The sequence below is a fragment of the Metschnikowia bicuspidata genome (assembly GCF_001664035.1).
Source record: "Metschnikowia bicuspidata var. bicuspidata NRRL YB-4993 chromosome Unknown METBIscaffold_2, whole genome shotgun sequence".
NCBI lineage: Eukaryota > Fungi > Ascomycota > Pichiomycetes > Serinales > Metschnikowiaceae > Metschnikowia > Metschnikowia bicuspidata.
In genome coordinates, this window is record NW_017387732.1 from 246,470 (window position 1) to 262,167 (window position 15,698).

A 15,698-nucleotide genomic window follows, 5' to 3' on the forward strand; every position below is an offset into this window, starting at 1 on the left:
TAGCGAGAAGCATAATGTGCCTCTTGCCACAAAATCCACACAACTTCTAGCCACATCACCAAATTTGCTGGAGGTCCCCACACACCTGAAAATCGCCTTAATTCAAACACCCAGCCCATGCTTTACAATTAATGGGAGCCAGAGTACCTGTCCAGTTCCCCGAGTCACGTGACTTCAACATGGTCGCAACCACCCCCGTTTCTTCACGGCACGCGAGTTTTACGAGGGACAATTTAATCATCAGTGCTTAGCGTAAATGTCTCCGATGGTCTCGGCCAATTTTTGGCCTTTTTCGGCCAAAAGAAACGCGTGTCTAAAGCTTGTCCTACCCTACTGCTCATATCAAAGGTGCCGGTTTACGCGGCGGTTTCACCTGCCTGGTTCAAGTATATACGCAGATATCAGTAGGTCAGATATACAGCGTGGAGACTTGGCACCATATTCGGAAGCCTCGCTATATCAAAAAAGCCCCAGGAAAATTTCAGGCCTGTGTGTCGCTTCTATATTGCCAATAAGAACGTACGCGTCTCGCAGATTCACACGGCAAGAACGCATAGACGAAGCCCGCTATACGTCCCAGCTGAATCTCGATAAGATTGACGAGATCTTTGGGGTCTATGGCCGAAACTTGACCAAAGTCGTTGATTTGGGCTCTGCGCCCGGCACGTGGCTCAGGCACACGCGGGATCGGCTTCTGGGCTTGCACGGCTTGAAGCCCGAGAAGATTTATGAGAAATGTACCGTGATAGGTGTAGACTTGTTATTCTGCCAACCTCCCCGCGGCACGTTTTTCACCCAGGGAAACATGTACTCGCAAAACACACACACGCAGATCGAGACGTTGCTCAAAGAGGCCGCGTTTCGTATAGCCAGGCCAAAGAGAAGAGACATCGGAACAGAATTTGACGTCTCGTACATTCTGAGGGAGCTCAATCAAGTCCAGCTTGAAGCAAACATCGCAACGGAAAAGACAGCCCAGCTGACTAAAGCCACAAAACAAACCAGCGACTGTTACGATTTGCCTCCATATGCTCACCAGGCAGATGTTGTGCTATCGGATTTGGGCACTCCTCCACTCCAGGAGTCCGGCTTTCATATCAATACTTTAAGCAAGCCGTTCATACGCAGCAGTCTGAATAATATGCTTCGCCAGCCTTGGGATAACCCCGAAAAGTCGTCGATTGATTTGGCGGAGGCGGCGTTGCTTTTGAGTGGGAATATTTTGGCCAAAGGGGGCACCTTTGTGGTCCGGTTGAGCATGGTGAATTTGGCGGACCCAGAATTAGAGTTGCTCGAGGCCAGACTCCGAATGGTTTTCCACAGGGTCACCAGGTGGAGCGACAATGGCCGCACAACCTCGACGGAGCACAGACAACAGAACTTGTTCATGGTGTGCAAGGACAAGAAGGACCACCTCATGGATAAGTATGCGGTTTTTGGCGTTCCCAGAGACTAGCAGCAAGCAAGGTAAGTAGACATAGAACGAAGCCGCTGAGCTCACGCCTGTTCGCTCTATTTGGTCAAAATGTATTGTTGTGTCGATGTATCTACGGCAATCAGTCTTCCGTGTGCTGATTTCAGTTTTGGTGGGGTGGTTGTTTGGTCCAATGTGCTGGAGCTCCTGATCAGTCTAATAGCAGAGGCTCCTCTGGCTCCTCACTTGTCTTTTGGGTATCTTCGAGGTCGATCAACGCATCCCCGTTGCTACCGTTGCTGATCCCCACCTTGGCAAAGTCAAAGATCAACCGATCGCCGATGTTCTTCTTGCCCTTGGCGGCCAACTGCAGCTTCCAGGACTCCGCGATGTTTTCAAGCTTCTCGGCGGCGATGCCGTAGGTGCGTCCCAAGAACAAGGCTTCCACGTACCTTTCAGTTTTGATCAACAAATCCACACAGCTGGTCTTGTCACCGCACAACCACAATGCCTGGAAGGCAATGTTGTACTTGCCCTCCTGCGCTGCGCTGTCCGCAAGCCGTTTCAACAGGCTTTTGTGGTTTGAAGACGAGAGAAGCAACAACAACGAAGAGTGGTCGTTGGCCAACCAGTAACAGTCCTCGGCCATTTTTATCTGCCACTTGGCCATGGCCAAGTCGCCCAACTTTTTCCATTTCTGGACCTGTGCCTGCGCCGCAGACGGGCTGTCTTCTTGGTTTTCGGACAACAACGCGTAAGCCTGCTGCAAGTCGCCGGTGGTCAAAGCAATCTGGAACTTGGAGTCCAAGTCCTGGGACAAGGAGAAGGACAACGTCAAGTAGCCCAACTTTTCGAAGAACCTGGCCAACTGGTTCAACTCGGTCTTGGACAAGCCGACCAAGAACGCGGAGTACTCCTCGGACAACATGTCTTGGGAGATCATGGCCACGTCTGGAATCTCCTCGCCGGACTCTTCGTCCACGACGTTCGTCGCGGCGAACTGTTCCAAGTCACCGCGCATGACCAAGGTCTGCAACTCCAAGACGGCCGCGTTGACGTACCAGGAGATGATGTTGAAGGCCTTGTCGATAAGATAGACCCTGCCCTCGGCGGCGCGGTAACCGACGATGTAGTACTTGTGGTCGAAGTGGCTCAAGTTGATGACCTCTCCCCCCACGAAGTAATTGAGTCTGTTTGTCGAGCCGGTGGTGTAAACGAAGACGTCTCCAATAAATTTCCCGGACAGGATCAGCTCGGAGGTGGGCAAGGTGAACAAGACGTCGAACGCGGCGTCGGCGCCCTCAGAGATGCTGATGGTGCAGTTGGCGGCGGCTTCGTGGTAGAGCGCGGCGTCGTAGCTCAAGAAGTAGGCCTCGTGGGACTTCCCGCCCGCGGCGGTGGTGCCGTCGCTGGTTTCGGCGGAGGCGCTCAGGGTCAACACGGCCACGAGCTCGCCGCTGTCGGACCACACGACGTCGTCGATGTCGTCGTCAATGTCGACGCGGCGCACGAGCGAGCCCGTTTCCCAGTCGTAAAAGCACAAGAGGCCCGCGGACTTGACGCCGAGCAAGGCGCCCGGGAACAACTTCTCGGCCTCGTACAAGAGGTCCACGGCCACGTGCTCGCGGAAGTTCTTGTGCACGGAGACGGCCAACTTGGACTCGCGCACGGCGAAGGTGGTGGCGGTGGAGAAGTCGTGCGTGTGCCAGGCAAAGTCCAAGGCCTTGCCGAAGGCCTTGGAGCGCCAGGCCAAGGCCGTGTAGACGAGGTACTCGCCGTCGCCGCACACGGCCGCGTACTTGCCGTTGGGCGAGTGGGCCAAGGACTGCGGGTAGACCTCGACGGAGCCGAGGTCCTTCAGCAGCACCGGCACGGGGTCGCCGTCGCGCACGGCGCCGCCCGCGGAGGGCCGCACCACGGCCAGGAACACGTCGGAGTTCTTGGCGTAGACCAACTTGGCGTTGGCGTCCATGGAGAACAAGGGCTCCTCGCTGCCGACGCGGATGGCCACGTGGCCGGAGTCGCAGCCCACGGCCACCACGTTGGAGCGCGGCAACACGCTGACGCACCACACGCGCTCGAGGCCGTAGTTGACGGTGCGCACCAACTTGAAGGTGGTGGCGCTCCAGAAGCGCACGGTGCCGTCCTCCGCGCCGGACACGATGAGCGGCAAGTCCGGGTGGAAGATGGCGAAGGACACGTTGGCCGCGTGGCCCTCGAGCGTGGCCACGCACAGCTTGGTCTGGTAGTCCCACACCTTGATGGAGCGGTCGTCGGAGCACGTGATGAGGTACGGCTTGTCGGCCTGCGGGTAGTAGCCCACGTAGTTGACGCCCTTGGCGTCGTGCGCCACCAACGTGTAGTTGGGCACGGCCAGCGTCAACAGCCACACCTTGACGGTGCGGTCGAGGCACGCGGACGCGAACGTGTTGGGGTCCTTGGGGTTGAAGCACACGCTCATGACGAAGTGCTGGTGGCCCTCGAACGTGCGCTCGAGGCGCCAGTTGTTTTCCCAGTTCCACATCTTGATGGTCAGGTCGTCGGACGCCGTCAACACGTAGGGCATCAGCGCGTGCACGGCGATGCTGCGGATGTAGTCGGGGTGTGCCTCGAAGTGGGCCACCTTTTCGCCGGTGTTGTAGTTGTACACGCGCACCTGGAAGTCGTCCAGGCCCACCACGATCCACGACTTGCGGGCCACGAAGCACCCGGCACGCACGGGCAGCTCCGTGACCTGGAACGACTTGACGAGCGTGTTTGTGGCGTACGACCAGATCTCCACTTTGCCGCTGTAGAGGGTGGTCAAGATCCAGGGCTCGGAGGGGTGGCAGTCGATGCCCTTGACGCGCTCCGAGCGCACGGCGAATTGCTTGGTCACGTCCAATTTCATGGGGCCGGGGAGCGGGGATGTAGGGGGCGGCGGGCTGAAAAGAACGGGTGGTTGGAAGCCTATGTTGGATGTTTAGTTGAGGCCAAGTGTCGTTGCGCGGGGCGGTGCGCGCACGACGCTTAGTATGGAGGCCGGGTAGTTGTGTCGTGGGTTTGTGAGTTGTGCTGGTTGGCATGTTGTTTTTTTTGAAATGGGTATGTTGTTTTTGAATTGTGTATGTTGTTTTTGAATTGGGTATGTTGTTTTTTTGAATTGTGTTTCTTGAATTGTGTATGTTGTGTTGTAGTGCGTTGAATGGATTGGATCGCATGGTATTTGCACTGGTATTAGCACTGGTCGCACTGGTAGCACTGGTATTAGTATTAGGATTGGAATTAGGATTGGGATTGTTTTTGGGCTTGGAATCGGCACCGAGTGTGAGGTATGCGAAAAACCGGGAAAAGACCAAGGTGTGTAATATTCCCGGGTACTCGGCGATCTGGGCTGCCATGGGGATGTGGTTTGATTTGGGGTTCTTGTCGGGTCTGTCGTCCCGCGTGGTGCAGGGCCAGCAGGGTGCGTCTTGCATTGGTGGTATTGGCAGGGCACTGGGATACATACGTTATTTTGGAGTGCTGCGGTTGCTTTGGATTCCGGCTGATGTTTCTGGTCTGCCGTTTTTCTTTTTTCTCTCTTTTCTTTTTTTCCGATTTTTGTTGTATGAGGGAGGCATTGGGTATCGAGTATTGGGTGAGGGTATTGAGTATTGGGTAGGAGTAGCGCACGAATCTCATCAATGCATACACTGCTCTCGACAATCTGGGCCTCTCACTAAAGAGACATTTTTCCTTGGGATTATTGTACGGGCTGTGATTTATATGCGGGGAGGGTGGGCTGAGATTAGTATGGTTGGACATGCTCAAGGACTTGTATACGCGAATACACACCTCTTTTGATGATAATAAGAACGTTGCCCATAGTAAAGTTTGGGAAGTGCGTGAATGTGAATCGGCGGTCCTTCACGACGGCATTCTTCTTGCCAGACGGAATTTTGCTCCAGCTTCCACCGATTTCAAGCCGGCACAGCTGATCGCACATAGCAAGAACTCATTTCCAATATCCTTCTCCAAAGAAATCTCGTAGTGGTGAGTCCCCAAAACAGGAGCCATTGTCTGCGGGTAAGACGCAAAAAGTATCGCCTTTCTAGCGTAGGAACCTGTTTCGGGCCAGTATCCAGAGCTGTTGCAGTCACGTCCTATATACCAGATTGCAACATGTCACCAACGCGAGGGACTTGAAGATTGGAGGTCTGTATTCCTGAGCAGGCTCCCTCAAATGACTTCACATTTGTGAAGCTAAGCATGGCCAGTGAGCATTCATCAGCACTTTCTGCTTCAGTTCCATGAAGACAGCTAGACCTGAACATATGGCGAAACTGCCTTTTGCGTTCCGATTCACTATTGTCATGCTGCAAAGCTGCACAACTCTGAGAAGAATCAGCTGTTTTCGCTGGGAAACTCTGGTGGTCTGAGGGTGGCTGTGGTACTTGGGTATCCAAAAAAATCCTGAAAGTTTCGACAAACAGAGACTCCCAAAAGAGGCTTTTTGAGGTGATATATTAGCAGGTGTAATATATAAGAAGTCCGAAGAGCTTATGTATTATCCTCTGTCTGAGAGTATCCGCTTTAACTCCTGTTTAATAACAGGCGTGTAAGGAACTTGACTCTCCATTGAAACATTCTCGGTTCTGGGGGTGCTGCTTTAAGTGCATTATTGTAGTAAATCATGCCATGCTCATACGAGTAATTCTCCCAGTATATCCTCCCAACACGCCTTGCTAATTGTGCAAGGCAAAGACGGTTTCCCAGGTGCGTCAACAAACATGCTGTTTGAAAATCCAGCTTTTTCTTCCATAACCTTAAAAACCTTTTACTGGATACTGTTCTACAGCCAAGAATTTCTTCCCAGAGGATCGACGTCTTCAAGCACCCAGAGACTCCGGTTTATCACAGGGGTTCTAGAGCTACTTGCAGCACATGGCTTTCCCTATACAATAAAGTGAACACCGTGAATTGTAGAGGAAGACACAATATAACAGTGAGCTTGAGAGTAGGCACCTTGCATATAGAGGCGAGAGCAGAATAAGAGAAAACAAGAAGACGACGAATTGGGTTGAATATTCCTGCTTTATTCGGGAAAAAAAAAAAACAGATAGCTCTGAGAGATCAGAACTGTGGGGTAGCCCCGTTTTGATATTCCTTCAGTTTCTGAGGCACTGAGAGGAAGAAAGCAAAAGAGAAGATCAGGCGATGAATGTATATTTGGATTCTGGGGTATTATGGGCGGCTTTTCCAGGGAAATATTTTTACTTCGGCGGCTCTGTTCGATCTTTTGTTTCTTAAGGTGTATATGGTGAAGATATGGTGGAAAGTATTGGGGTTAGGACTTAGAACGTCCCTGTGGGTCTGAGACTTTTCGATATTCTGGCTGCTTTTTTGGCAGGCCTGTAATTTATATCATGCATGTCTTAAACGCGTGAAAAGAATAGTGAATGTATGATGGAGCCTTTGGAGAGTCCGCAACATATATATGTTATTCTTGGAAGCTCATGGTTTTTGGGATGGCTAGCACACTGTAAGTTATTTGGGAGTCTCTTGAATCTGTAGCACCCTATGGTGAAAGATACATGGTGTATTGGGGTAGAAAGGGTCTGATCTGGTAGGCACCAAAATAATGATTTGCAATATTGCTTACTTTCGATGCTTCCAGATTCTGTGCTTCTAGGGCTTCTGTAATATCCTAGGCCTGCAATTTCAATGTGCGTTTGTGAAGGTATGACTGCGAGGACACCTACTTGAAGGGATGCTCGGGCAGCAAATTCGGGCAATGAGTATTTTTTTTTACCTATTAGTGTCTATTGGCTGCAAAAATCTCCCCACATCTTGTCTATTCTTTGCATTTTGTTTGAATTGTAGTTTGATTCTGTGTAGATTGGCTCGATGAACGCACTTTCATCTATTAAAATGTTTCCGAGATAAATTGGAGTTGGTGTTTATGGCCAATGATACTGTTGCAATCACAATAACAAGATATTTTAGTTAAAGGCCCTTATAATCGCAACTTATCAATAATACTGCTGAACGTCTATATATTGGGCTCGCTGATGCACACTTCATATCAAGATGACCCACTTCCCAACAACTTCCATGAATGCTTAAATACTCCCGTGGAGTATTAAAATGTCAGATAGGAATGACTTGTTGAACTGACCTGCCAGGTACAACATAGGGTTGAATTGGGTGTTGGTCAGCTTGCTATTTGAGAAAGACACTCAAGCTTTGGTTTATTCCAATTCCAGCTTTAGAATAGATCTGGGGAGGTGGAACGTAATATTCTACACAATGCAACACGAAAGTACTGGGACCACAATCAGACAAGTGGATGATGGATGCTTTTGTTGAAATAACAAGATATTTTGTAGGAGGTAAATTGCTCATGGTTGCTTGTGAAGATCCACTTGAAAAGCTTCGGCTTTTAAGATCTTTGGTTTCACCAATTAAGCCCTCAGAGGGCCACTAGCTATGTGGATTGAATATTGTACTGGTCTTTGGGCCAGTAGAGTCTCAACTTTAGGACAAAGTCAATACAAGAGATATAGGGATGTCTAAATTAATACTTCAAGGCTTTTCTGACGAAGGTAAAAAAAAACTAGCTACCAGGAGAATTGAAGATGGCAAATGGTATACAACAAACGCCTCCTTGTTTAGACTGCCGATTATAGATCAATACTCATTTCACCAATACCGCTAGGCTTCAAAGACATAATTTACTGCATGAATACACCAGAGAAACAGAAAAATGATTGATTTTAGTGCCTTGAAATGAGGATTTTAAAGAAGTTAGTCCCCAGATCGCTTTTCGAACTAGCAAATGATAATTTGTAATACCCACTGCATATCGATGCAGTGAGGGGCTATCTACGTAGAGCAAAGCAACAATAGCGTCTTCTTGATTGAGATATCCAGTTATATTTTGCAACCACAGCCATCTATAAATTAAGATCAAACCACATCTTGCTTGACTAGTGCAACATAAACCAAGGGAATACGTGATAATGACCTCAATAAAAGTTAAAGCAACGACTCGTTGAAATATACTTCAACATAGAGACTTTAAGTATGTCTCTTCTTATATTTCTGAACACCAAGATGCAAGGTGTTATTTACTCCAGCTTCCTATATATTGAATGACTGAGGAGTGCTAAATCGGGGTTTCGAGTAATAGACTTGCAAGCAATCGAGCTCAAAACCCACTTTCCAAAAGCCTCATTTTTGGAACATTTGAAAGAAAAGAGGAGTTCCTTTATGATCTGTGCTATTGCATAATCATGAAAAAAAAAAGAAAGCTCTGAAAACAACCAGCCTTAACCTATAAAACAACCAGCCTTCCTTTAAAAGCACTTCACCTTCTTTACTTGTCTGAACTGTCCTTTAATTAAAACGGAGCGGATTGAGTGACATGGATCAAAGTCAGTGTTCAAAGTGCATAGGTAGAACAGCCCCAGAACAAGTTTCAACTTCGTGAAATGTGACCAAGATTGCGAACAAATTCAACAAAAGAGTGAAAGTAGTATACAAGAACCTAGTCATGGAGGTTTGAGGGAACTCTAATCAGATCCGACTTGGATTTCAAAGATGGTAAACGCTTCAAGAGTTTACTTCGATGAACACACTCTTAGACTTGAGCTTTACTAACATCCAATTCGCTCAAACTCCGGAGTTTGTGAGTTCTTGAATCCATTAGAAGGAAGGAATCCCGACATTTGAACAGTTTCTCGGGCTTTATACCGGGATGAGAATGTTCCTTGCCGTTTGATTAAGCTTCTTAAAGAGCAACAGAATGGCAAGATTATAATTCAATGTCTCGCTATGTATTTTGCTGTGTCCCAAGCTGTCATGAAGCTTCATCACAGTACCTAAGTTTAATCTCTCGCTCTTGAATTGCCCCTGAGATTCGAAAACATAACTATTTTCAGTTCGAGCATAGAAAGAAGCTCATGAAGGCACATATAAAACATTGTTCATCAGTAAACAGCATCAACCTTATCCCTCCTTGTCTTTCTGTAATGAGCCTCCAATTGCGATATTGAGCGCAAATAGTTGGTCCAAGTTTCAGTAAACTTGTGGTTCGAGAACCTTTCCAGCAGAAGCTTCACACCCAAATCTCTCTTTTCCTGAAGCAAGGATTGAGAGCATTCCTCTGGATTTTCGATGAATAAAGTTTTGAGCAAATCCGCCAAGTTGGGGAACGAGCATTTATTTCCGCGTATGGTGAATTGAAGCATGCCGTCTTGTGTTTCGCCCTCGAAGTCCGGGTCGCTTTCGTCTTTGAAAAAATAGCCGATTTCGTTTTTCCACGTGGTGGATGGTTCAGATTCTCGAACGATATCTAAAAGCGGGCCCGCAGAAGCATGTACGAGGGGCACCACGCCAGCACTAAGATATTCCACCACGCCGATTCCAAAATGCTCATTCCACATGGCATTGAGACCAAAGGTGCACTCACTCAAAGTCAGTTTGACCTCGGCAAACGAGCAGCCCACAAGGAATTCGATGTGGTCAGTCAAGTCTAAATTGGCAGCCTGATGGCGAAGAGAGTCTAGCGTCGAAGAGTCAGTTTCTGTTCTGCAGGAGCCAAGAAACACAAGGGTGGGTAAATCTGAAAGAGGCAACTTTGAGCTGCGGAATGCCTCCACAAATTTGAGGTAGTTTTCCAATACTAGCGCATGTCTTTTTTCGGGCCGGAACTGAGCAATATATAGCAACTTGTTCTGCCTCTTGCTGGGTCCTGCCGTCTCGGCACGTACCATTTCTTCTGTGGAGCAAGGTGGATAAACAATGCTGACCACTTTAGTTTTGTTCAAGGCCCAAATGGACGAGATATGGTCGTATGTCCAGGTGCCATTTGCAAGAGTCACGTCCACACAGGAACCCAAGTACATGTACACGGAATAGAGAAGAGACCAATAGAAAAATTTGACGAGTTGCTTGGCATGCCCAAGTGTGAAGTTGAACGCGGCCAAGTCGCCCACTGTCCTGAACTTCAATTTGTTGAACATGTCTGGCTGGATTATTGGGTAGTGCACGTACGCCACCACGGGGATCTTCAAGATCCATGAAACAAGCCAGTAGCTGCCTGGAAGACCCATAGTATCAATCCACACGTCAGGGCTCAACTCATACATTGCTTCAAGCCCGAGAACCACGCATCCGAGGAGCTGGCCGGCCAATGTGAAGTGTTTCCAAGAAGAGCTGTCGATCCACGCCGCATATTTGCGCAAGTATATGAAAACAATTCTTCTGGAGTCCAAGTTTGAGATTTTGAACTTTTCCTCTGCCTTGCGCAAAATTCGGAGCGGCCCTGTGTCGTTGTTGGTGGTGTATACTGCCACTATATTTCTCTTGTCTTCCATCAACGTGGCCAGCACGGCTTGCCACAAGACCTTTTCCCCGCCTCCGCCGTTATTTGCGTACGGGTGGAAAAACCCATAAACCAACCGCCGCTTGTTGTCGTTGGGATCTCTCACTTTCATCTGAGCCATGAAACGTTCTTCATCTTTTGCGTCCTCAGGCAGGATCTTCAACTTGTCATTGACAAAATTGGTGTAGAAAGACGGTTGCGCGCTTGCCGTAACAAGCCGGCGTCTGTAGCTGGATCTCTTGACCCCAACATTTAAGTAGATGGGCTTGGGATACCGGATGACATGTAAAATCTTGTCCTGCCACTTATGTGTGGGAACAAGGAAAAACCGAGGCAAGGCCAGGACAGCAATTTGATAAAGACCTGCGATAAGAATAAGGGGAATTACCCAGAGAGGCACGGAAAACATGAGCTGTGTTTTATTGCTTTCGTGGCTCTTTCCTTGGGGGATTCGAGGTAATATGTACTAGGTGAGGTTGCGCAGCCGTTATCTCGAGGCACTGTATCACGTGACCGTGGCCGGGAAGTTCCGACAGTCGAAACGGCCCTTTAGGTAGAGCCCCCAGCTGGCGGAATTTATATTACGCGCCGACAGATGTTGATGTCTCCGATTCTGTGGGTCCAAAATGTCGTCATTTTCAGGCCTTTTAGGGCCCATAGCGAGATGTCAGGAGGGTTTTCGGAAACCGCCGAGAAATGCGAAACCACAAGCCTTATCTGCTGTCGTGGATCGGGTTATACATGATAACACTAACCGGATACGGATTGCTTCCGTAGACGCAAATTAAATTAAGATTAGGATTAGGTCTGATAGATTACATCACTGCCATGCCTGCTCCTATCACCCGCGGACGTGGATTATATGTCATTACTTATGAAGGTGACCGCTGTTGGCCACCTCGCAATTGGGCTCGGCACTACCACTACCCGTCGCGCGAGACTTGAACTGCGAGACTTTCAAGGAATGTTCTAACAACTGGACGATAAAACAAGGAACAGGAATTATGTAGACACTAGGCTGATCTCGAAGAGCAGATAATACTGACAGACGGAACCTTTCAAATTTGCGTATCAGTGAGCCTGATTGCGTCTGGCATACAGTTGCCATAAGTCCCCACATGCAGCACACCAAAGTCGGTCCCAGATTCGTCTGCAAGCACATGAGCTCAGCTCGACAAAACATAAACATCCAATTGTATTGCACTCATGTATTTATGACTATTATAGGGCAGACGGGTCAGGGAAAGTAAACTGGGCACCCTCCCCAGAACCAACATGCAGAACCCCCAAAGATCTCGGCGTCTTGCGCGTTCGAAGGCCGACAACTAGCGGGTTGAATGCGTGGGTGTCTCACTGAATTTTACTTCGTGGAAATACAACTAGGAAAAACTGACAAAGAACATTTCATGGGTAGGTGTCTGAGTGACCAGGGGGCGTTTCAATTTCAGTGATCAGGGGGCCAATATCAGTGATCCTCGCGGCATTCTATACGATCAGACCAAGCCAAGTGGCCGCGCAGCTAGCAGATTGGAAACGGGCCAGAATGCACTACTGCATGCAGCTGTTTGAGAAGCTTCAGTGCTAAAGGACGTGTGCAGAAATTATACGTCGGATCCTCAGCTATAGTTTACTATAGGGACACCCACGTTGCCCCATTGAATCGGGACAACCAGACCATCCAGGGCCCACCAGAAAAAGCATGGCATGCCGAGTCTCAATACAGGCGCTCGACTCGTAAATCACTGACAAGCGCTTGAGATGGCCAAAACGGGCTTCGACCTGCGGAACAATAGGGCCTCCCCAGCCTGCGTGTCCAGATTGTGATGATTTTTCCGCTTTGGGATGCTGACGTCTCAGGCTCCTGCCGCATCCGGCCAGGTTTCCTGCCGGACCTCGCTCTCTGCCGGACCCTCACTCTAGACGCGTCCGGTGAATTAGCTTAGGTGCCCTCTAATTGTCCCGTGTCATGACAGGATTTTGCACACACCCATCGCCCCTGATTCTGAAACACCTGGCCATTTTTCGCGGCAAGGCCTCGCCAGCACCAGGCGGGCAATACTTGTTGTGCTGCACACAGGCGTTTAACCGTTGATCCCAGTCGGGTTAATATATGATGTTCTGCACACAAGCAGCCATTCCTAGCCCCCAGTGCCTGCCCAGCACCCCGCCCACAACTTTGAAAATCACCAAAATAGAGCTTGGACATAAGCAGCAAAGGAGGCCGGGAACTGGGCCGGCTTCTGGGACGTTTTGAAGTAGTGGCCCGGCTTTGTGAAACCGGACCTGCATAATGTGTCCAGCCACCGGCTGATTGTATGGGGCATGTAGGATACACGCCGGGCCCCGTGGTTCACAACCGAAATACTAGCGCCGAAGATGCCATAAAGCCCTGGTGAACGAGCCGAGCAACCAACCTACAAAAACACAAACAACAAGGAGCAAAACAGCAAAAGACAAATAGCATCAGTCAAAAAAGAATAGAATAAAATCAACAAATTATCGGGGAGAAAAATGGCAGAGAAACCGAAACAAAAGAGAAATATATACTCTTCTCCTTGCCGGGCGATTCATACCAGGCGCCCTGTCGCAGCTTGCTCCCGTCGCGTCCTGTAAGCTATTAATCCCGATTGAGCACCGGCTCCCCATACCTTTTTGAATTCTCGCAGTGTGCACTTTTTTTTTCTCCCTTACCTGGCCTCTTCGTCCGAAACCAGGTATTTCTTTCATCAATCCGGCGGCTGCTTCTGGTTTTGTGCTCAGACCGGCGTCTCCAAAACAGACTCTTTTTTTTTTCTGACCCCCACGTTTTTTGCCGGGCCGCCGACGCTTATCTGGCCGGCGCTTACAAAAACGGCACCCCTCGCAGTTTTACTATACCCAGCCCATCCGGCAAAAACAGCACCTGGATTACCTCTTTTGACTCCCAACACGTTTGCTCTCCGGCCACAGGACAGCACCAAACAGACCAGAACACAAAAAAGCACGACAACAAAAACACAAAAAGAAAAAAAAAAAATTAGCCGCCAGCCACAAAACCGTCAGCCACAAAACCACCACGCCCCTGGCGCTAAGTCCCTTTTATGCCCCCACCCCCGCTCCCCATGAACACGCTCCAGGAAAGCCAGAGCGCCAACCAGCCCGAAAAAGACCCGTCCGCAAAAACTCCGGCGGCAGACGGCGCGGCGGCGGGCGCACGCAAACCCAAGACGCCCTTGAAAAAGGAGGAGTTGGAGAAAATCGCGCAGGAACTCAAGAAAAAGCTCTCCCGCGCGTCCGTGGCGGCCAAGCAGCTGCTCTCGGCCACGGCCACGGGCGCCGGCCGCTCCTTGCTGCCGGACTCGCCCGTTCTGCAGACGCTGCTCCCGAAACTGAGCCCCTTGAAGAACTACTACATGTGGCGGCGCCAGATCGCTGGCGCCACGGCCAAGAACGTGACGCTGCTGCCCGTGTTGTACTCGCCGGGCCGCCGGCTGCCCACGCTGACCAAGCCGTCGATCTTCTTGTCCAGCTCGCCGTTGAAGAACTTCAACGCAGGCCTCTCTCCGGCAGAGCCCTCGCCCGCGGGCGCCCTGTCGCGCAAAGCGTCCATGGACTCGGAGGCGCTCACCGAGCTCAACGACTCCCCGGTCAAGCGTCGCCGGGCCGACAGCGGCGCGGCCGTGCGGGCCCGCGAGCCGCACATGGTCTTGGAGGAGATCCACGGGCCGCAGACGCCGCCCAAGCGCGAGGCCTTGCACCCGCTGCCCGTGTTGTCGTCCAACCCCCCGAGCGGGCGGCGCACGGGCCCGAAGCCGGCGCTGACCACCCCGACGTTGGCGAAAAAACCGCTCAGCACGGGCCCAAACGCGTTGCTCAAGACGCCCACGCAGGCGGCCCGCGGCGACGCGTACAACGACGACGAGGGCGCCGACTTGCTCATGTACTTGGCCGCGTCGCCGTCGGTGCCCAAGTCCGGCGCGGCAAACACGCCGCGGGCGCCGCACAACGTGGCGTTTGCAGGCCACCCTGGCGCCTCGAAACCCCACAGCGGCAGCCTGTTCATGGCGCCGCCGCTCACGCCGAAGCGGCCCTTGATCTCGACGGCCAAGACCCCGCAGAACAGGCTCACGCCGTCCGTGTACGGCGGCTTGGCCGTGCCGGGGAGCACGCTCCCGTCCGCCGGGCTCGCGTTGACGCCCGCCGGCTTCAACATGAACGACTACGTGAACTTTTTCACGCCGTCGCCGGGCACGGCCGCCGCGGCGCACGGCGGCTTGGCGGGCCGCACGCTTCTCAAGACGCCCGACTTCCATGGCCAGGTGCAGAGCGCACACACCTCCGTAGACGGCAAGATGATCAACTTCGACAAGGCAGAGCTCTTTGGCCTGTCTGGGCCCGAGCACCCCAAGGACTAGGCAGGCCGGGTCCTCTTTTATCGCCGCGCTCCGAGACTATATACCTACAGCTTCCGTGCGGGCCGCCCGCAGACACTTGGAGAACTCCACTACATACGCTTAAACAAGGCCCAGGGCGTTCCCGCCGGCTCCTTTCCCCACGCTTTTTTTTTCGAGGTTGGAGGGTGGCGCTCGGGGCCGGTTGTGGTGATCACGCCGGCCCCGAGCGCAGGTCACATGACCGGCATGGAAGCATGCGATGTCTGGGCCGAAAAGACCCGATGTGAGGGTTTCGGTGCTTCGGACCACTACTCTACACCCGGATTTTCGTCTCTTTTCCCCAAGACATGGCCGACTCTGGAAACAACGAAGTGCAAGAACTCAAGGTGGCGCAACTAGACCTTGCGGACAAGGCAACGCCCCAGGCCGAGGCGCCATCGGCCGCAAGTGGCGGCGATGAAAAGCCCAACGCCACTGCTTCTGTGGACGCCGCAGGGGCAGAGGGCGACGAGGAGAAGAAGAAGAAAAAGAAAAAGAACAACAAGAAAAAAAAGAAAATCGT

The 15,698-nt window shown here is 51.1% G+C and overlaps 4 protein-coding genes across 4 annotated transcripts; 2 read left to right on the forward strand and 2 right to left on the reverse strand.

The window, feature by feature from the left end:
* Positions 1 to 538: 538 nt before the first annotated feature.
* On the forward strand, positions 539 to 1,450 carry METBIDRAFT_22911 (uncharacterized protein; the record flags this gene model as incomplete). Its single annotated transcript, XM_018855219.1, has 1 exon — positions 539 to 1,450. A coding segment is annotated over one exon (912 nt), but the record flags the coding sequence as incomplete, so codon positions are not given.
* Positions 1,451 to 1,625: 175 nt separating this feature from the next.
* On the reverse strand, positions 1,626 to 4,304 carry SEC27 (coatomer subunit beta'; the record flags this gene model as incomplete). Its single annotated transcript, XM_018858698.1, has 1 exon — positions 1,626 to 4,304. One exon carries the CDS (start codon positions 4,302 to 4,304, stop codon positions 1,626 to 1,628), a length of 2,679 nt encoding a protein of 892 aa, XP_018712365.1.
* Positions 4,305 to 9,366: 5,062 nt separating this feature from the next.
* On the reverse strand, positions 9,367 to 11,172 carry ALG11 (alpha-1,2-mannosyltransferase; the record flags this gene model as incomplete). The annotated part of the gene is made up of 1 exon (XM_018857283.1): positions 9,367 to 11,172. One exon carries the CDS (start codon positions 11,170 to 11,172, stop codon positions 9,367 to 9,369), a length of 1,806 nt encoding a protein of 601 aa, XP_018712366.1.
* A 2,794-nt stretch (positions 11,173 to 13,966) lies between these two features.
* METBIDRAFT_15072 (uncharacterized protein) lies at positions 13,967 to 15,124 on the forward strand (the record flags this gene model as incomplete). The annotated part of the gene is made up of 2 exons (XM_018854563.1): positions 13,967 to 14,389; positions 14,438 to 15,124. Coding segments are annotated over 2 exons (1,110 nt in total), but the record flags the coding sequence as incomplete, so codon positions are not given.
* Between the last annotated feature and the right edge of the window lie 574 nt (positions 15,125 to 15,698).